At 33.5% G+C, this 21,534-nt stretch overlaps 5 protein-coding genes across 8 annotated transcripts; 4 read left to right on the top strand and 1 right to left on the bottom strand.

Moving 5' to 3' along the window:
* Positions 1-4,229: 4,229 nt before the first annotated feature.
* Positions 4,230-5,256, top strand: LOC125576401. The gene is made up of 2 exons (XM_048736412.1): positions 4,230-4,521; positions 4,617-5,256. Exons 1-2 carry the CDS (start codon positions 4,318-4,320, stop codon positions 5,112-5,114), a joined length of 702 nt encoding a protein of 233 aa, XP_048592369.1. The 5' UTR covers positions 4,230-4,317; the 3' UTR covers positions 5,115-5,256.
* Positions 5,257-5,942: 686 nt separating this feature from the next.
* LOC125576205 lies at positions 5,943-6,557 on the top strand. The gene has a single exon (XM_048735631.1). It carries the CDS (start codon positions 5,943-5,945, stop codon positions 6,555-6,557), a length of 615 nt encoding a protein of 204 aa, XP_048591588.1.
* A 1,556-nt stretch (positions 6,558-8,113) lies between these two features.
* On the top strand, positions 8,114-12,507 carry LOC106354767 (nucleolar complex-associated protein 3). Of its 2 annotated transcripts, none has more exons than XM_013794798.3 (13): positions 8,114-8,371; positions 8,568-8,728; positions 8,797-8,993; positions 9,236-9,444; positions 9,552-9,654; positions 9,739-9,902; positions 10,081-10,219; positions 10,470-10,643; positions 10,806-10,942; positions 11,075-11,401; positions 11,481-11,620; positions 11,686-11,783; positions 11,861-12,507. In XM_013794798.3, the coding sequence occupies exons 1-13, from the start codon at positions 8,208-8,210 to the stop codon at positions 12,350-12,352; spliced, it is 2,505 nt and encodes an 834-aa protein (XP_013650252.2). In that variant the 5' UTR covers positions 8,114-8,207; the 3' UTR covers positions 12,353-12,507. The 2 variants fall into 2 exon arrangements, with proteins under 2 accessions (XP_013650252.2, XP_013650251.2); XM_013794797.3 differs by having other exon boundaries at positions 11,072-11,401.
* A 1,825-nt stretch (positions 12,508-14,332) lies between these two features.
* Positions 14,333-15,026, bottom strand: LOC106357414 (auxin-responsive protein SAUR40). The gene has a single exon (XM_013797088.3). It carries the CDS (start codon positions 14,885-14,887, stop codon positions 14,453-14,455), a length of 435 nt encoding a protein of 144 aa, XP_013652542.1. The 5' UTR covers positions 14,888-15,026; the 3' UTR covers positions 14,333-14,452.
* A 6-nt stretch (positions 15,027-15,032) lies between these two features.
* Positions 15,033-20,438, top strand: LOC106449823 (protein WHAT'S THIS FACTOR 1 homolog, chloroplastic-like). 3 transcript variants are annotated; one of them, XM_048736411.1, is made up of 6 exons: positions 15,033-18,959; positions 19,063-19,142; positions 19,215-19,242; positions 19,355-19,511; positions 19,604-19,866; positions 19,937-20,438. In XM_048736411.1, the coding sequence occupies exon 1, from the start codon at positions 16,683-16,685 to the stop codon at positions 17,904-17,906; it is 1,224 nt and encodes a 407-aa protein (XP_048592368.1). In that variant the 5' UTR covers positions 15,033-16,682; the 3' UTR covers positions 17,907-18,959; positions 19,063-19,142; positions 19,215-19,242; positions 19,355-19,511; positions 19,604-19,866; positions 19,937-20,438. The 3 variants fall into 3 exon arrangements, with proteins under 3 accessions (XP_048592368.1, XP_048592367.1, XP_048592366.1); XM_048736410.1 differs by having other exon boundaries at positions 19,215-19,265; XM_048736409.1 differs by having other exon boundaries at positions 19,215-19,511.
* The last annotated feature ends 1,096 nt before the right edge of the window (positions 20,439-21,534 follow it).

Below are 21,534 nucleotides of genomic sequence, written 5' to 3'. Positions count from 1 at the left end.
AAGAAACTTATTCAAAGCTATATGGCTCTGTTCTTAAATGCTTACACCTTCCTATTTCCTAAAAAAGCCAATTAACTAATGTCATCTCATTTATTTTTCGTAAAAAATGAAAAAACAATGCGAAAGTGAGGTTCGAACCCGGGTTAGTATGAAATATATATAGGACAGTTACCACTAAGCCATTGAAACTTTCCTGGACACATATACAAGAACCACTAAGTATGTAATCACAAACTCTTATGTACATTTAGAATAATATGAATTCAACTTTCAAGACTCCGATACTTTGTTTTGTAAAAAAAAAAATAAGTAAGTGACTAAGCTAATATATTCTTTGAAAGTGTGAGAACGTTGACAAATATGAAAAAACATAGATTTTTGTTTTCGTGACAAAGTTAAGAATTTTGTAAAAGTAAGTTTAACATATAAATTGCCAAGGGGGGTATAAGCCATGGAGAGAGTGTCCACGTAGGATAGAAAAATCAACCAATCAGAAAGCCCAAAATTGCCATGTCATCTCATTTATTTTTCGTAAAAAATGAAAAAACAATGCGAAAGTGAGGATCAAACCCGGGTTAGTATGATATATATATATGACAATTACCACTAAGCCATTGAAACTTTCTTGGACACATATACAAGAACCACTAAGTATGTAATCACAAACTCTTATGTACATTTAGAATAATATGAATTCAACTTTCAAGACTCCGATACTTTGTTTTGTAAAAAAAAAATAAGTAAGTGACTAAGCTAATATATTCTTTGAAAGTGTGAGAACGTTGACAAATATGAAAAAGCATAGATTTTTGTTTTCGTGACAAAGTTAAGAATTTTGTAAAAAGAAGTTTAACATATAAATTTTCGTGACAAATATGAAAAAGCATAAATTTTTGTACAATTTTGACAAAACAACTCAAAACATACTTCTCTAATGTCTTAATAAAATATTATTTAAGGGTGCAATAATTAAATATATTAATTCAATAAATTTTGTAATTTATAGGCAAAACAATAACACAACAAATTTTGAAACATTTGTTTAACCTATCGTTTTTTTTCATGAGAATCCAACTAAACAAGATAAAAAAACAATTAGATTTACAAATATTTAATTACCATTTTATTCAATTTTGATTAATTTCAAATTGTCATAATGTATCTTTTTTAAGTTACAAATATGAAAAAGCATAGATTTTTGTACAATTTTGACAAAACAACTCAAAACATATTTCTCTAATGTCTTAATAAAATATTATTTAAGGATGCAATAATTAAATATATTAATTCAATAAATTTTATAATTTATAGACAAAACAATACCACAACAAATTTTGAAACATTTGTTTAACCAATCGATTTTTTTTCATGAGAATCCAACTAAACAATTAGATTTACAAATATTTAATTACCATTTTATTCAATTTTGATTCATTTCAAATTGTAATAATGTATCTTTTTGAAGTTACAAAAAAATAATGTTCTTTCTTTATTACACTAGCATTATATATAGATTCTATATACACAAAATAAATATAATATAACAACATAAGCTTGCTTTCCCTGATTCATATGAAAACTTTTTAAGTTATCCACCAAAGCAAATTAATTAAATCAATGAAATTGTTAGAATACAGCAAATTAATTTATAATTTTATTTTAAATTAAATTATTTAAAAAGTGTATTTTCGTTAAAACAAAATAATAAATAAGTAAAACTGATTTGATGGTAATTTTTACGACATATATATATATATATATATATATATATATATATATATATATATATATCAATTTTGTGAAAGAAATAGAAGTTTAATATGGAAAAAAATCTTAAATACAAAAAATTCTAAAAATTAACAAAAAAACTAATAAATTAAACTATGATATCACTTGAAAGCTTCTTAGACCATATTAATAAAATAATTAAGCGATAATTTGACAAATATGATTTTTTTTCCACCAAAAAGTTTATTATTAATTAATATTAGTTATTTCAAGATGTTTAAGAAATGGTAGACAAAAAAATAGGATGGACATTAATGATATATGAACTATGAATAGTACTTTGTGAAGCTGACTTAGATAACATATCTGCACATCTATTTCCTGTCCTTTTTGATGCATAAATTCAATTTTTTCAGAGCAGTTATTCCACAAAGAGATCGTATGAGATATTGTTTTGATATTCAGATTTGTTTCTTGATTGTTAAAAAGATTGATAAGTGTAAAAATGTTTCCTTCGAATATGATATGTCTATAACCGAGTCCCCAACATGAGACAAGTTTGTTAAAAAGTAAATAATTTCATTTTTCTTATATTATATAATGAATATATACTATTTACTGATAATAAAAATATAGTTATTCATCTATCACAAATATCTATGCAAATATGTGAATTAACTACAACAATCAAACAACATAATGATTTCCACAAAGAAAATAAAAAAAAAATATTTATGTTATGTAGTCTTATTTATATTCTTTAAATAATATAATATAATATTATACATTATTTTTTAGAATAGAAAAATACATATAATATCTTATCCGCGCGTAGCGCGGTTAAAAAATCTAGTTGAAGTAATAAGGTTTGAAAAGTAATTATGGAGAGACGCTTAGCATTTAATGCTCTCACTATCGCATTTAAGACACTTTGGCTCTGTCTCTCCTCCATTCGACGATTACTACAAAAGTTGGCAAAAAAAACTAACAGTACAAGAAAATACTAAAATAATTACAAGAAAATACTACTGTATATTATAAGGAAACATATAAGAAACAATACATTTAGGTATCAATAGTGGGTTCGATATTGCTGTTGTGAAGAAGGAGGATGTATAAATTTAATGTCATAAAGATGTAAAATTAAATAGAAAGTTAAATGTGACAAAAATATGGTAAGGGTACGTAAGAAATCGAATAGTTAGAAAACGTGTAGAGCGTGAAGTAGGGGAAAGAAAAAAAGGGTTAGAGATCAACACACATTAAATTCATTAAATTTAAATGCTAGTCAATAATGGTACAACGATAAATGTAACCTCCTCATTAATACTACATAGCTTCTACACCAGAGAAAGCAATGTAAATCAACTCTGAAAGAAAACAATAAAAATCAAATTCAACAACATTTTTTTTTGTTGTAAATATTGAATAATACTCTATCCGTTCTTAAAAAATAGACTTTTTTTGGTCAAAAAACTTTTTAGTATTTTCACACATATTAAGAAAACACATTAAACTACCATAAAAAATGTATCGTTTTCTATAATTTTCAATTTTCAATAACTTTTAATCAATAATAATTCAACAAAGTTAATTAATTTTCTTGAAGCTTATAATTTTTTCATAGAAAACACAAAAAAAAAAACATCTTTATAAAACAAACACTTTTTCTAAAAAATCTATCATTAAGAAACAGAAGAAGTAGTATATTGCTTTTACTAGCTAAAGCTATTTTTAAATGGTTTAGATAGCCAAATTAGTTATACAATATCACTCATTAATTAGCTGATTAAGAAATTTGAGTACTACATGCTAGTTTTTATTATATATTTTACTCTTATTAATATTTTTATTGCAAATTAATAAAATATAAATGAAATTGAAAATTTTATCAAACACATACATTCAAAATATAAAATTCAAGATTTACAATAAATATTTAATATGAAACGTATAGAAAAATTTACAACTAATTAGCTAATGGTTTAGCATGCTGATTCTTTTATTACATACTACTATTATTTTTATTTTTTTGTTTGAATTAATATTTATAGCTAATTACTCACTCCGTTCATAAAAGATGTGTTCTGGAAAAACAAATTGTTTCAAAAATATACATTTTTTACTTTTTTAATGTTTGATTTTATGAAAAATTGTAAGTTTCAAAAAAAATTAATGGTGTTTATTGAATTTCTATTAGCTAAAACTTATGAAAAATTGTTATTCATAAAAAAACAATGCATATTTAATGAGTTTTCTTAATATATGTGAAAATTCTAGAATATGCATCTTTTAAAAACAGAAGGAGTAATAAACAAGGAATTGTAAATTTTATCAAACACATGCATCAAAAACTAAATTTCAAAATTGACAATAAATATTTAATATGAAACGTATAGGATAAATTACAGCAATTAATAAAATAATTAAATTTGCATTTAATTTTCCTCTACAATCTTCATTTCTACAATTCGGCTCTTAATATTGGCTCCTTCTATATAACCCCTCTCCGCATTTTTTTTACACAGCCCATTACTCTCTCTCTCTCTCTCTCTCGCTCGCTCTCTTTTTATCTCTCTCGATTCTGGTATGGCCGCTGACGTCAGCTCCCTCGTACGGTTACTAAACGGTTACAACGATGCGAAAGAATCCTCCGGCGCGAAATCGACGACGGCGCCGATGACTCGCGATCTCCTCGGAAGCAGAGGAGGAGGAGGGGGAGGTGATCGGTCACTAGAGCTCGACCTCGATCTCCAAGTCCCCACCGGATGGGAGAAGCGTCTCGATCTCAAGGTTCGTTTCGATTCGATCACTCTCTCTCCTCAGCTTTGTAATTGATTTCGAATCGAACGAAACAGAGAGATTGATTTTTTGAATTTTTGAAACAGTCAGGGAAGGTTTATTTGCAGCGATGCAACTCGACGAGCTCCTCGTCGATAACAAACGCAGATCAATCCAATCAAACATTGCCAACGACGTCGTCGTCGTTTCAGGATTTGAATTTGTTCCCTCCGAATCCAACAAACTCTCACGCGAAGCCGTTGCTTAACCTCTTCGACGACACCTCGCCGGAGCTGAAGCTTCTCCCGCCGAACCGTAATTTTCAGAGCGTTTGCACGCTTGACAAGGTGAAATCAGCTCTCGAGAGAGCCGAGAGAGATCCGGTTGTGTTGAAGAAACGGCAATCGCCGGACGATCGTCATCATCATCGGGGGGCGGAGGTTGCGTCGTCGTCGCCGGTGGCGGCTGGGTGTCCAGGATGTTTGAGCTACGTTTTGGTGATGAAGAACAACCCGAGATGTCCGAGATGCGATACCGTTGTTTCTCTGCCTACGAGTTCTTCAACGAAGAAGAAGGTTAAGATTGATCTTAATATTTCAATTTGAAAGTTATGGGGCTTAATTGGAACGTCTTTTATTCTTTGGGGGTCTTCTTGATGATATGTTGTAAATGATAGATAAAATTTGAAAAGAAAGACCCAAAAATTTGATGCGATGGAATTTGAAGGGTGCTACTATTTTCTGTAAATGCGTTAGTTGAACGATCAAAAAATAGTAATTACTACTAGGTAGAATAGAATTATTTAGAACAAGAAATATGGCATTTATGGATCAAAATATTTAATTGTATTACGATTATGTTAAACTCAATTTTACTTTGAATTACACAAAGTCTATGCATGGTTGGTTGGACGATAGTTACATTCATTGTATTTGTTCATCTAAATTCGTTTTGTCTTTTGTAGAAAGAACACTTTTTGTTGTTGACAGTTAATTCATTTATATACTCCATACGTTATCAGAAGATAAATTTCTTTTAACAAAAAAAAATATTGCGGAAAAGATAGATTATAATGCTTTTATTATATTTTTATTTAATAATGATAAATTTTAAATTTTAAAATAAACTAAATTCGTTAATTTATTGTTGGTGTAAACTTATTAAAAATTGTTAGTCGAGTATATAATTAATACATTTATAGTCAAGCGCTATCCTTCATCAGAATTGAAGTTAAAAGTGGAGACTCTACATTTTTCTGGTGGGATCCATGGACACCCTTTGGTATCTTAAAAGAATTTTTGGTGTCTGATGGCTCTCTTGGTATTCCATTAACTTCAACAGTTGCTGACCTAAAATCGGCAGATGGTTGGCTGCTACCCAATGCAAGATCAGATAATCAAGTCCTGCTCTCCTCCTATGTCACAACGCTTCATATGGATACTGGCTCCGACTCAGCAGTATGGTCTGTGGATGGTTCTAAATGCAAAAAGTTCTCTTCTCAGCAAATTTTCAATGCCATTAGAAGAACCTCGCCTCAAAAAAGCTGGGCTCCCTTAGTATGGCATAAGGCTTCTATTCCTAGGCATTCCAATACAACTTGGTTATTCATCTTGAATCGTAATCCAACCTTCGACCGTCTGATCTCCTGGAATATTGACATTGACCCTGCTTGTTTGCTATGTGGTGATGGTGAAGAATCCCGTAATCATCTCTTCTTTGAATGCTCCTTCTCATTGGTGGTGTGGAGATCTTTGTTGCATAGGTTTCACTTATCTTCAGTACCTTCTCGATGGGCAGATATCCTACTCTGGCTTCCCAATGCTCATCCGGATTCCATGGTCAGATTAGCTATTCTCCAAGTGTGGCAGGCTGCAATTTATGAGCTCTGGAAAGAGAGGAACAGGAGGGTACATGATGGGCTGACTTTGCCGCCAATCAGGATCATGAGATACATATCCTCTTCTCTCAGGGACAAATGCTCTGCTCTGCTTTCCCTAAGTCATCCCTTAGGTCCTCGCCTAGCTCAGTTCTGGTTTGATCCTCCATAATCAACGGCCTTGTTTTAATCCTTTTTCAGTTAATTATCAGTGATCTCTCTGATCTTTCTCCCTTTTTCTTATTATGTAATATGGTGCTTGCTTGACTTTTGTAGTTGCTACCTTAATCATTAATGAAAACCCTTTAAAAAAAAAAAAAAAAAAAAAAAAAAAAAACATTTATAGTCAAGCTTTATGTTGTAAATATAAAAAAACATACTACTTCAATCCAAATTCTTCTTTGCCTAAAAGGTAAGTAGATTTAGAGAGAATTGATTGACTACTAAATGAAACTATGAAGAGGTTTGCATGCATGATACCTTCAACAAACTAAAAAAAACAGAAATAGTATTCAAATGTGTTTGACGAAAATTGATTACAGAAAAGGCCAATTAAATGGGACAACTCTTCAATTTCTAAGAGAATTTAATGTTGTAATACCTGTGGTTAAGTTTGGAGAATTTAATTTGATCATAAGGTCATTTAAAAATATGCCGACCTACCTTCAACTGCTTAATCAACAGTGCACATATATTGGTATGCATGATCAATAACTGCAGCTAACGTATAATAAGTCACAGGTAAGTATACTAAAAATACCAATAATAAATATGACAAACTTTTTATTTATAAAAAATAATATATCAACGTAAGGAAACGTAGTAATGCAACATGCATGTAGATGCATGGACTAAAGGTCTTGCGGTAGTATTTTATTACGGTCGACGAGTAGATGAGATTGATTAATGGTACTTTATATAAAACCAGAGTGGGACCATAAATAATAATACTTCGTACGTAGCATAGTTTTGGCATTTAACATTTCTGAATGTGTGGCATTTAAAGACTCTCCAGATACGTATAATATATATATAGTTTGATATTCGTCTTTATCCAAAATAAAAAATCTAGCGTAAAGTCTTCGTACGTCTACAGTTATGAAATTAGGTTTACATCTATAACTAAATGACAACACTATCTTAAAATATATATAGGTGTCATATTCACTGAAAATTTGAAAATATAATACTAGTCTAATTTCATGTAAACATAAACGAAGCTACAATTTAAAGCTATCTTTCGTGGATTTTAGATAATATAATGAATGAAAAAAATGAGGAAGAAAGAAAAGAAATTGATAAGAAAGTCATCCTAATGGAAACGAATTCAATTAATTTGGACCGTGACATCTATTAAATTGTAATCAATGCTCCTGCTTACATTTATGAAATTTGTTTCTTTCCTTCACGAAAACATTTAAAGTCCACGTGTCAGCTTCTTGTTTTCTTCATTTATTAACTTTGGATTTTAATTATTTCATCTTTGATTTTCATGCAAAACCCCAAAAAACGAATAAGAAAAAACAATACAGCATGAACAATACAAATCTTACATGTTCTCATGTGATTATCTTAGTACGTCAACCTCTGAAAATGTGAAAATTTTAAATTAAACCCCCATAGAGACCACTTTGGGTCCATTTAAACTTAGCGCTACCAACAAATGGGCCTGGCCCAATGTGAAGCTGTTACATCTCAATATAATTATTTAACTATATATTCTAGCTCGTAGCTCAAAAACCCTGAACCCTAATTTAAAATTTAACCAAAACCTACCTCTCTCTTCTCCGTCGCTGCTGCTACTGAACTAGCGAGGGATAAAATGGGGAAAAATCGCCGCAAAGACAAGGCAATTCCTCCGCCGCAGCTTCCGCCGGAAGTAAGAGAAGAGGAGATTGAGTTTTCCGACGAGGATGTGAAGTACGTCGAAGAGAACAAGGATTACGCCCGATTCGTCTCTCGAATCGACACCACTGCTATCAACAGGTGCCTATAGCTCCTTTTATGATTCTTCGTGCGATTAGCTGGTCGAATTTGAGATTCATTCTGTGTTAGTGGTTGCTTAGTATAAGCGAATAAGTTTAGTGTTCAATATATATATTCGCAAGCTATGAGCCAAAAAGGTCTTGTTTTGTTATATTCAATGTGTTGATGATATCTTGTTTTTTGGTGGTGATGCTAGGCAATGCGTTGGTGAAGCAAAGACAGTGGAGGATAAGTATGAGGAAGAAAGATCAAAGAAGAATGTCCAACAAGAAGAGAAAGGGAGTAACGAGATCCAAGTGGATCCTGTTGATGTGCTCCCTGTCAAGACTTTAGATGGAAAACTCCATTTTCGAACTGGTAATCAACGAAAATTATTATTTTATCTGTTTTTGTGGCTACTGATTGCTTGTTTTGATATGGTTCAGTGACAAAGAAGTCGAAATTAGCTGAAGCAGATCCAGAGGAAGCAGAAGAAGAGGATGTCCTGGAAGATGAACATATATTGAACAAATCTCAGAGGAGAGCAAAAGCTAAAAAGAGTAAAAAGGAGGCAAAGAAACAAGAGAAGGAAGTGCCTGAAGAGATCTTACAAGAGGAGGAAACACCCCAAGCAGCAGTTCTGGTAATGCTTGTTTTGAGTTTTTCTATCTTTTTTTTTCCATTTTATTAAGTTGCAAAAAGTTTTGATTTTTCATTATTTGATGATACGCTTTTTTAATGAGCATCATACTTGATAGCTTTGTGCATCTTGACCTTGCTAATACCTTTCCATAAAAGAAATTAATATCAGCTTAAGGGTTTTGTGATTTTAATACGTTTCTTTTATCATTTCTTAACATGTGAATGTCTTTCTTCTTTGGTCAGGCTGAAGTGAAAGAAGAATTATCTGCTGAAGAGTCGTTTGAAAATAAGAAGAACAGACTTGCAGAGTTGGGAATGCTACTACTTTCTGATCCAGACGCTAACATAAGATCCTTGAAGGAAATGTTAGACATCTCCAAAGATGAGAATGCAAAGATAGTGAAACTTTGCTTGTTATCTGTGTTGGCCGTATTTAAAGATATTATTCCTGGGTAATTTTATCAATTTCTTTCTTACACTTTTTTTTGCTAGCCAGTCTTTTATTTTTCTCCCTTTTTGGTGTTGGAATTGACATCTTTGATTTTGTTGGTGGTGCCAGCTATCGGATTAGACTTCCTACAGACAAAGAGCTCGAGATGAAGGTCTCTAAGGAAGTAAAGAAAACACGGTTCTATGAGTCAACTTTATTAAAAGCATACAAGGTATGCATATCGATTATATTTAATTCTTCATTCCTCTGAATATATTTCTAACACATTTTCCTTTGCTGTTGATTTTCTTAACAGTCATATCTGCAGAAGTTGATGGCCTTTGAAAGGCAGCCAGTATACAACCAAGTTGCCAATCGGTGCATTTGTACATTGCTGGATGCGAAACCTCACTTCAACTTCCGTGATAACCTGTTAACTGCTGTTGTCAGAAATATTAGCTCCCCAGACGAAGTCGTAAGGTCCTGGTTGTTCCAACTCTTTTTCTAAGATCTTGAATGATTTTCAACTGAGATTTCATGGATTATAACTCGTAGTAGAAGTGTTAATATCCCTTTTGTCATAGTCATGTCATTTTACTGCAATTGCATCTATTTGGACCCTATCTGACTCACTTGTTGCGCATGTTTGTGTTTGCAGGAGACTCTGTTGCTCTACTATTAGGTCTCTTTTCTCCAACGAAGGTAAACATGGCGGTGAGCTGACCGTGCAAGCTGTACGCTTGATTGCTGATCAAGTCAAATCTCAAAATTGCCAGCTTCATCCTAACTCTATTGAGGTATACCCATTGGTTTTATGTCAACAATCTAAGAACCACACATTTATGCACCATTTAACTTGGTAGAGGTGTGAGAACTGCTCCTGATGTGAAAAGGCTAGATCTCAAACTTAATATTTTTATATCGTAAGACTAATACAAGGCGTGAAACTATTGGGAAAGTATTCTCCAAGAACAATCTGGTTTATATTTTCTTATCTCTTTGTCTCTGCTCTGTTGTCATTTCCCCTTTGGTTTTATCTGTCTTTAGGTGTTCATGTCCATACGCTTTGACGAGGATATTGGAAAGCGTGACAGAGAGGAAGCCAACAAGAAGAAATTTAAGAAAAATGATAAAAGAAATAACCAAGAGGAGCAAAACCAAGTGCAAGAAAATGAGAGGAAGAAATCCAAGCGAGAAATGATGTCTAAGATCAGAGATGAGGTAATTTACTTTACTCTTGTGCAATAGATCTGCTGGTGTAAAATTTGAGGGTTTGCTATTGTTTTCCCTGCTTTTGACAAGTGTACGACCATAACATCAGAAGTTCCGGGTCTTACTGTTCCTTTGATCTAAAGTGGTATCTCCTTGATGACTTTTTTTCAGGTTAATGCTGATTACAGGGGAGTTACCTATGAACCAGATGCTATGGAGCGGCGAAAGATGCAGACCGAGACACTATCTGCTGTTTTTGAGACTTACTTCCGTATCCTTAGAAAAACAATGTTTTCAATTGGCGAAAGGTATTTCCACAAATTGATAAATTAGTTCTTGCAGGGCTTTGCAGTCACCGATAATTATATTAGCTGGTTACATTTCTTACTCAATGTTTTGTGATTTTTTTTTAACGTTGTGACTTTGACTAATTGCAGCAGCACAGAAGAAGACACGACTTTGAATCCTGGCGCCTTCGGTCCGCACCCTTTGCTTGCTCCATGCTTGGATGGGTTGGGGAAATTCACTCAGCAATTGGACTTGGACTACATCGGAGATCTCATGAACTATCTAAAGAAGCTTGCTTCCAGCAGCAGCGTCTCCACCACAAAGAAGAAAAACTCGAAACTGTTGACAGTATCTGAACGCCTGAGGTGCTGCCTTGTTGCATTCAAAGTCATGAGGAGCAACTTAAACGCCTTGAACGTTGACTTGCAAGACTTCTTTGTCCAGCTTTACAACCTCCTCCTCGAGTACCGCCCTGGAAGGTTTGTTAATAACTTTTTTAAACCGCGGAATAAGCTTGAATCTAGTCGACTCTTGAGATGCTTTGTGATGTGGAAACAGAGATTCAGGTGAAGTATTGGCCGAGTCTCTGAAGATAATGTTGTGCGATGACAGACACCAAGACATGCAAAAAGCAGCTGCGTTTGTTAAACGTTTAGCCACATTCGCGCTATGCTTTGGCTGTGCCGAGTCTATGTCAGGTAACAAACATCACTAAACACATTCATCCTCAAAAACCGTTTCTCACTCTGCAATTTTGTTACAGCGCTTGTCACCTTGAAGAATCTCCTCCAGAGGAACGTCAAATGCAGAAACCTTCTAGAGAACGATGTTGGAGGCGGCTCTGTGTCCGGTTCAATCGCAGTACGTCACTGATCATTACTCTCATATTAAATACAAATTTTACTTTCGGATATTTATACAAATATCTCAATTTGCAGAAGTATCAGCCATACGCAACAGATCCTAACTTAAGCGGGGCCTTCGCATCAGTGCTTTGGGAACTCAACCTCTTGACCAAACACTACCACCCAGCGATCTCAACGATGGCTGGAACAATCTCCAACATGAACACTTCTCAAAACCAAACGTTTCTTTCTGCGGTGACTCCGCAGCAGGCGTTTGCGGATTACTCTCTTCTGAAGGAATCGTTTGAGCCTAAGAGCGAGTCTCGGAAGCTGAACAACAAACGGAAACGAGAGAGTGGTGGTGAAGAAGGTAAGGATGTTCCGGAAACTGACATCGTTGAGCTCAAGAAGAAGCTGAAAGAGAATTTTACCATTCTAAGAGGCATTAAAGAGGACGAGAGAGTGATAATGGAGTTTGAGAAGAAGAAACAGAGTAACTTGGCGAAGAAGAAACCAACGAAGAAACTGAGTACCGTGGCGAAGAAGAAACCAACGAAGAGCCCTAAATCTAAGAAGAGAATTTGAAAAACCACTTTTACCCTTTTGATGTTTTACCTTGCTTCAACTATAAATTTATCATTTAAAATTTTTGTTCGATCTAATTTTGAGAATAGTTTTGGTGAAGTGGATTTTGAGTACTTCTCTATATAAAGTTTTAGTGGGGCTTATTGGAATGATGATTTGTTAGGATTTCATTTTTTCTTTAAATCACACTTTATTGGATCTAGTATTTACAAAAATTACCTCAAATCCTTGCTTATTGAACTTATCATTTTAAAAACTTCCATCAAATCCTCTCTTATTGGAAAATTAGGATTTCATCTAACAAAATATACCCAGGATTATTTGGAATTATTTGAAAATGATTTCTAGTTACAATCTAATGAAAATAAATTCCATCTCATGAGTTGGTATTTGAAAAAATTATAGTATTTTTTCTCAATGAACTTTCGAATGGTTTAAAGAAGTCTTACTTTTCTCTCAGCTTTTATGTTTCTTCCTATGAAAAAAAAAAAAAAAAAAAAAAAAAACTCATTTGAAAACTAGGCCTAAAGAATGAATACGAAAATCCACAAAGCTAGATAATGAAATGGAACAAAAACGATAGTCTTACCGTAAGTTTCTGGGTTCTTCAAGTTTCACTTTCAGACAAAGCTATAAGGCTTTAGAAGCCACTTGATGATCAACAAGGGACATAACCAGAGACGAACAACTATGTTCGTAGTATGACGTATCAACCGGATCCGGGAAAAGCCATTTTGTTAATTCTTTTTTTTTAATTAACGAGTTTTAACGATGTCGTTATGTATAAAGATAATCCCACCATTTGAACAGAATCCTGCCAAAATCCCCCATCAAAATAACTACCAAAATCTTCAAACCCCTATCAAAATCTTCAAATTCTATCTAAATTCCACTAATTTAAAAACTCCCAAAAATTTTCCAAACCCTCGATTCAATAAGCCTCCCTTAGTAATAGTTCATTCGAAGTGAGTTTCTTTTAATTCACAGCCACCTTGGTAATCATGGAAGAATCTTGTAGATAATAAGGAAGATTACGATCATTCCAGTTCATCTATTTAAAAACTCGCTTAGTACGTCGTACCAACGTTGTAGTATAAAATTGTAACATTCGGACAAAACAACGTAGTCTAAATACATGTGCTGTAGAGTTTAAAAGATACGCGATATCATCCTTTTAACCACACATAGGTCGCCACATCTCTAAACCGTGTACTTGAACAGAATTGTTAATCTCACCAAATATATGCTGTAATCTGTGAACAGAGGAGCAAATTGTTTCCCACGAAGAGTCCAGCCCGTACAACGGTACATGCAAGATATGGCCATGTGAGAACATTTTATCCTATTCTTAAAAATAATCACAATAAATCGTGTGAGATAATCATTATTTCAGATCCTAAGTTTCATTTAGCTATTTCTTTTTCAACTGACAAAAAGAATTGAAATTCAATGGATGTTACATCGCATAGTTGAGAGCATTGCGTGACATATTCATGATGCTGAAAAATACATACAACTTAATGTAGGTCACTGTCTCACTATTAAACATAAGACGATGATATAACATCTGTTCATGTTATTATTCCAAATTTCAAAAGGTTAACGTACAAGATATAAATAAATAATAGCTTGTCTGATTCTCTGAAATCAATATCCACTTGATTAGTTATATGACTACTTAGTAGTTGTTATATATAATAAACAAATACTTTCAATTTATTTTAAATTGTATGACTCACATCTGATCATTTTTAATCAATTTATTGGGGAAATGTTAGGTGCTGGGAAGATATCATGGCAGTATAATCAACATCTTTATCATTTATTAATCAATTCCTTTTAGACTAATTTCTTTTTAAAATGATTAGATTTAATAGTTAAACTACACTACAGTGGATAACTTGCGTTTTGATTAGATAACTGATGATTATCCGTATAGTTTTCGTCACTTTATTTATTCAAAAAAAAAACATTCGGAGATGAAACCAAAAATAAACTTCTCATTTCAATCATCAAAAATATTTTCTTTGATCAGTACAATAAAAGGAGAAGATCAAACAAAAATATCCTTGGCTATAGATCAAGAAACACAACCATCAGCTACTCTGTAACTCCAGGTAACCACAGAGACACATCTTCATCGCCTGTTAACGATGCAACAAGCTCCGGCACATCACGAGACTGAGAGGCTCCAGATCGGAGAGCCTCAATGACTCGCTCAAACACGAAGACGTTACATGGGATATGAAGAACACCTTTCTGAGCGTAACCGTACTCCTGAGCAGATCGGTTAAGCAAACCGACGAACACAGGGTGGTTAAGCAGCTCTGCACTCACCAAGAACCGGTCCATCTTCTCACCGACGTCGACCGGCACAAGTCCTGAAGGGATACTCGATGCCACGGTGGTTGCTCGTTTAACCAAGAACGATGTCGGGTGATGAACATCGCGGCGGAAAATCTGGTTGCAGCAAAAAGAGTGGTGGGAAGAGGAGGAATCGGCGACTTGTGAGTAGCGGCGAAGCGGAGACTTCATGTTTGGTTTCAGACGGTGGATAGAGAGAAACGGACAATTATGCGAATGTAGGTTTAATGTATATAAGAGAGTAGAGTGGCACACGCAGAGGCAGAGACGGTATATGATTGGTGGTCCCAATTCATTTTTATTAAAAGAATTTGGATGTATATTAAGTATTATTTTGATTTGGGATGAGTTAGAAAGGTATGAAATCTATTCCATATGTCTACGTATTAAAGAAAAAAGTCATGGTCAATTTCACTTTTAAATGGACTTCCTAATTAAGCTACAAAAAAAGAATTACCTAATTTTTATTAATGCATACAATAAGAGTTCGATCGGTAACAACAACTGCGGTCCAGTCTTAATAGTAACAAAAACATATATATAATTTTTTGTTACTATTGTACAGTTTGTAACTTGTAATATTCGAAGCTTAAGTATTTTTCTAAGTTTGGATAAATTTCTTAAACTAAGGACCAATCGCATCTATAAAAAAAACATTCAAGCATTTCCTAATTTGCAATGGTCAAAATGATACAAAAATTTATATATCTATATATTAGTTAATCTTTCATTATTATGTTAAGTTTTTTTTTCTCTAATCGAAAACCAAAATAGTATATTTGAAATAGAAAACGACGTTTTTTATGGAATAGCAAAAATATTAAAATAATCGTATATATAGTAGATAATATTTTCCATTTGAAAACTATGAATTACCAAATTAAAAGTGATGTCGAACTTAAATGATGCTAAGTAAATAAATAAACATATGAATTGGGTAACACAATGTGTATATATCAAATATGCTTTTTTATCATAAATACTTATCCATTACGTCGGATTGTACCACTCTAAAACTTTTATATAAATTTTTGACTCCACTATTACGAACTTACTCACGAAGATCTACTTCTAACAGTTTTACTTACACATTAAGATTTTTTGTAAGTTTTTCTCTACTAAAATCTGCATAATTTTTTTTTTTTTGTGTGTGGGGGAGGGGGTAACATGAAAACATTAATGCAACTCAGTAAAATCATCGGACTACGGGCTTCCACGGTTGGGCTGCAATATCAGGACATGCTTTTCCTCATACTATCTTCGATCATTGGGACATGTTGACTTCGGATCCTATGGAAAATGGTTCTCAGGCTATTGTAGCAGATATCAGGAAGCGTAAAGGCTTGAAGCTACAAGTCACTCCACTCTCCGACTTGGAAGACAAGCTATAAAAGGGAGCGAAAATTTGAACTTTCTTTTATGGGCTCCGTCCATTGGGCCTTCTTATAGAACTCATCGGGCCAAATCTATGGAAAAATTACAGTTTTCTCTTCTCTTATAGGCCCGAGTTTGTTTTTATTTTCCTTTTTTCTGTACACTCGGTTTTTTTCCTTTTGGTGAGTGTAATCTTTTTTTTCAGACAAGTTGTAACTCAAGTGTTGTGTTGTTCTGTAATTGGTCGCGATTGTGCACATTGGGGGTTCGATAAAATGTCTAAACCATTACTCTACAGAAGATGTTTGTTTTTTTCCGGTATGATTCAGTTTCTGAGCAAGAGTATATATTAGGCCCTAGTATATATGGAGGAGTGAAAATCTAAACTAATGGGCCGACTTATAGATAGCTCTTCGGGCCCAATTTATGGTGTATTACATCTTTTATTGGCTCGGTCCATTGGGCTGGATTCTACATAACACGACGGGCCCGAGTTTTGTATTTATTATTCTTTTTGGCGTGTGTAATAGCTTTTCAGACAAGTTGCAACTAAAGTGTCGTGCTGTTCTGTGTTTGGGAGTATGCACACAACATGTTCGATATAATGCCAAAACCATTACAGTACAGAAGATGTTTGGTTTCTTCCTGTCTGAACCACTTTCTGAAGAAGAGTGTATTTAGAGAAAGTGAAAACTTGAGGCTGTTTCCTGTACAGGTGAGGCACAAGTCGGGTGGAGGATTTAGACCGAAGAAGAAAGTATACCACAGAGTTCACGAGCTTGACAAAGCCATAGACCTGAAGAAGAAACCATCTCTCATACTTCAACTCAAGTCAATGATCCAATCCCAGAAACATGGAAAGGTTCTTCTAAGGGACCTCGAGAAGCACGTTGGGTTCGTTCACAAATGGAACTTAATGGCTGCCATTGAGAAGTACCCTTCGATATTCCACGTTGGAGGTGGAAACAGAGAGCCTCCTTGTGTTATGCTAACCGAGAAAGCTCAGAAGATTGCAGATGAGGAACGTGAAGCTACAGAGTCAATGGAGCCTCTTCTTGTCAACAATCTCAGGAAGTTGCTGATGATGTCTGTTGATTGTCGAGTGCCTCTGGAGAAAGTTGAGTTCATTCAATCCGCAATGGGTTTGCCTCAGGACTTTAAGAGTAACTTGATCCCCAAGTATCCTGATTTTTTCTCTTTGAAGGTTGTTAATGGGAAAGTTCATCTCGTGTTAGAGAACTGGGACTCTTCACTAGCAATCACCGCACGTGAAGAGAGGCTATCACGTGTTCTTGATCGAAGTGAGAACAGAAAGAAGGTTAGGATCACAAAGGATGGTAACTTCTTAGGCCCAAACGCGTTCAAGGTTTCGTTTCCTCCTGGCTTTAGACCAAACGCGAGCTATCTAGAGGAGTTTGAGAAGTGGCAGAAGATGGAGTTTCCATCTCCTTACCTTAACGCCAGAAGGTTTGATTCTGCAGATCCTAAAGCTAGGAAACGAGTTGTGGCCGTGCTTCACGAGCTGCTCAGTTTAACAATGGAGAAGAGAGTGACGTGCTCTCAGTTGGACGCATTTCACTCTGAGTATTTGCTTCCTTCGAGACTAATACTCTGCTTGATAAAGCATCAAGGGATCTTCTACATTACTAACAAAGGTGCAAGGGGTACAGTGTTTCTCAAAGAAGCTTATGATGGTTCTGGTTTGATCGAGAAGTGTCCTTTGTTATTGTTCCAAGAGAGATTTGTTTCACTCTGTGGTCGGAGAGAAGTGAGTGTGTGTAATGATCAATTGCAGTCTTCAAGTGTTATCTCCTAATGTTACATTTAACCAGAGAGACATAAGATTTAGTCTAAAGGGCTCTGAAAATTAGAAGCAGTGATGTGGTGGTGGTGGCTGAGGTAGAAATATTTCTTGCTGGTCATAATATATTAAATTTTATATTAAAACTTGATAATATATGATACTTTTACAAAAATGTTTTTTCTAATAAATTAATGGGCCATACGAAAACATAAACATAAATTAGTGGGGTCAAATACCAAAATATAACAAAAGATTAAAATACTTTTAGAAAAATATACACTAAAAAAATTTCTCCAAATTTATATGGGTATGTGACCTCACAAGTCCTTTGCCTCAACTCTTGGTTTGATTTATCATTTTCTTGTATTTTTTTTGTTTAAACCCTTTGAATATATGAAAAAGTCTAGACTAATCCAATCTAAACTATACTAAAAGGAGAATAACAAGCCTTATGAGCTATGCCACCTAGGATCTGAAAATCAGCCAGTAATATTGCATCAATCATCCATGTCATTTTTGTTTAATATTGATTTGGGCTTCGTGTTTTGTTTTGGGCTTCTTACATTTTCTTAGTTTGTTTAGGGCTTCTTCTCTTAGCTTTGTCGACTCATTCTCTCTTTTTTTTTTGGGTGATTCTACCGTTCTTCTCTTACCTTTAGACTTCCACATCCTCCTTTGCTCTTCTCTCCAAATCCGTTTGAACTCATACTTTCACCACTAACTGCTCTAATCAAACTTTGCTTGAGCTCATTCAATGGATTATTTTCATCTTTCTTTCAGTTATTCTGGCGACAACTCTACAAAGTTAATAATCAAATGTTTACCCCTATTGTTTCAGATCTCCTCCATAACGTACCTTCTTATCTCTCTCTCACGGGAAAACGAAGATGATGGAGTCCAAGTCTCCGGTCTGCAACACTTGCGGAGAGGAGACTGGTGTGGAATCAAACGGAGAGTTCTTCGTTGCTTGCCATGAGTGTAGTTTCCCGATCTGCAAAGCTTGTGTTGAGTATGAATTCAAAGAAGGTTGAAGAATCTGCTTGCGTTGCGGCAAGCCTTACGATGGTAATTATCACATTTCTTCAAATGTTTTTCCATAAATTTTGGATCTTTTTTTTTGTTAAAAGTAGTTTCACAATTTATGATATTTTATTTGTTTACTCCTCAGAGAATGTGCTTGATGATGTTGAGACAAAGACATCTAAACACCAATCCACTGTTGCAACACACATCAGTAACACTCCTCAGGTGTGTACTATATAATTAGTGTCGTTTTTATGTCATAATAAGATTCGAAATAACTCTTCTTCATTTTTGTAGGATTCTGGAATTCATGCTAGACATATAAGTACAGTCTCCACAATAGACAGTGTTAAGAACTAATATCTAAAAGTTTAAAATTTTGATGAGTTTAATTAGTTTTAAAAGCTAACTAATGGAATTTTGATTTGTTGTTGAAGAACTCAACGATGAATACAGAAATCCTATATGGAAGAACAGAGTTGATAGCTGGAAAGACAAGAAGAGTAAGAAGAAGAAGAAACATGCAAAGGCAACAAAAGCTGAAGACCCTGATGCTCAGGTTCCTCCCCAACAGCACATGGAAGATATATCACTGTAAGTACATTCTCACTCATGGAACAACATAGTCTTTGTATATTAATCACCAGAAAGTTTGAGACACTGGCTGGTTTGTGTCATTTTTTCAGGAACGCAGAGACTGCTTCTGCTACAGATGTGCTTTCTGTTGTGATTCCTATCCCAAGGACAAAAATTACTTCATACAGAATCGTTATCATCATGCGTTTAACCATCTTGGCTTTGTTTTTCCACTACCGTATCACCCATCCAGTGGACAGTGCTTACGTTCTATTGCTAACATCTGTGATATGTGAGATCTGGTTTGCTTTCTCGTGGGTGTTGGATCAGTTTCCTAAATGGTCTCCTATCAACAGAACGTAGAGCCATGAAAGTAAGTAAACAAAGTCTTTAAGAATATCCATAACATTATCAGAAACTTAACTCTTGGTTTCTTTTTAAAGAGATTATGAAGAGTTCAAGATCAGAATGTGGTGCATTGGCTGCGTCGATGAAGAAATCAGTAAAACAAGATTTTTTAGAAGACTATGGAAAGTCCGGTAAAGCTGTTGGAACATCCACACCTGACAGGTGTTATATATTTGGAGAGGAGGCAGGCATTTTTGGCTTTGACCAAAGCTTCTCCCGGCATATCAGCCAATGGTAGCTTAGGTACTGGTTCGTCCAAACTTTTGGTCTTAAGCACAAAATCATTAGACGTTCATAGAGTCTAATGAGAGCTCAATGGACCTTTTAGGCATTCTAACTTTTAATCTTTAGTGCATTCAAAGATGGTGTTGTAGTTTTAGATACACAAGCAATTTTTTCATGGAAAGGCTATCAAGGCTCTTTATTTTTTTTTCTTCTGCATTTTAAGTGATGACACTTTAGTCAATACATATTTTTATCGATTGGAAAATTGAGAAGTTGAAAGTAAGTTAATATGTTTTGGCACCATTAATTTTTTTTTTGGCAACATTAGCTTCTTATGATGTCTGTACATTAATTCAAATACAGTATTGAAATTATCATACATAATTTTTAAATGACCATATACAATATTTTAAATTCTATTTGAAAATAAAAATACAAAAGTGAAGTTCAACCGCAGTAGAAAAACAAACAATGCAAACAAAACACAATTTTGATTATCGTGTAAAATACTTAAAACTATATTTGAAAACAAAGCACGAAAATGTAGTAGTTCAACTGTAGCAAAAAAATAATAATAATGAGGACATTTCCAATGATTGATTTTATTTTATTCACTTTCTTTTAAATGAAGAAAAGATGAAGTAGTATTTACTTTAATAGTTGATTTTATTTTCTTTCTGTAAAATAATATTCCAAGTATGTTATATCTCTAATTAATTATTAATAACATCTTTCACTATTTTATGTTCACTCATGTTACGAAATTGTTTTATTTTAACAATAATCTGACCTAATTATCATTTAATATAAATGAAATATTATCATACAATAAATTGATTATATAACATAAATAAACAAACATATAGTTTCATTTAAAAAAAAAAATCACTATGTATATATTTCTTCTATAAGTGATTAACAAAAGTGTTTTGAAATAAAATATTAACTTATTTATCTTTGATTCTTCTTAAATAGGGTAAGAATTCTTAAAAATTAATATTTTCATATTCTTTGATATCAATATCTAAATAGATAAAAGTTGAGACTTTGAATTTAATTGGATAATATTAACGTATATAATATATTTTACAAAATATACAAAATAAATAAAAAGTTCATCTTCAAAAATGAAAATGTAAATAGTATATCTTCAAATGTGAATTAGCATTATTCATTATTGATTTTAAATTAAGAAATGAAATAGGATTGAAGCAAAAACTACTCTAAAATAAATCAAAAATTAAAATAGGGTTGAAGATAGTTAAAATTACTTATTCTTCTTAGCCATTTTAATCGTATTAGCCATTTTAGCTCATTTATATGAATTACTATTTAACAATAAAAACATGTTTTTTTTTGTTTTTTACAACACAATAAAAACATGTTAAAAATCGTTTCCAAACAAATT

This window comes from Brassica napus, chromosome A7 (assembly GCF_020379485.1).
Source record: "Brassica napus cultivar Da-Ae chromosome A7, Da-Ae, whole genome shotgun sequence".
Lineage (NCBI taxonomy): Eukaryota > Viridiplantae > Streptophyta > Magnoliopsida > Brassicales > Brassicaceae > Brassica > Brassica napus.
The sequence above is the reverse complement of the archived record's forward strand: the minus strand, read 5'-3'. Positions and strand labels throughout refer to the sequence as shown.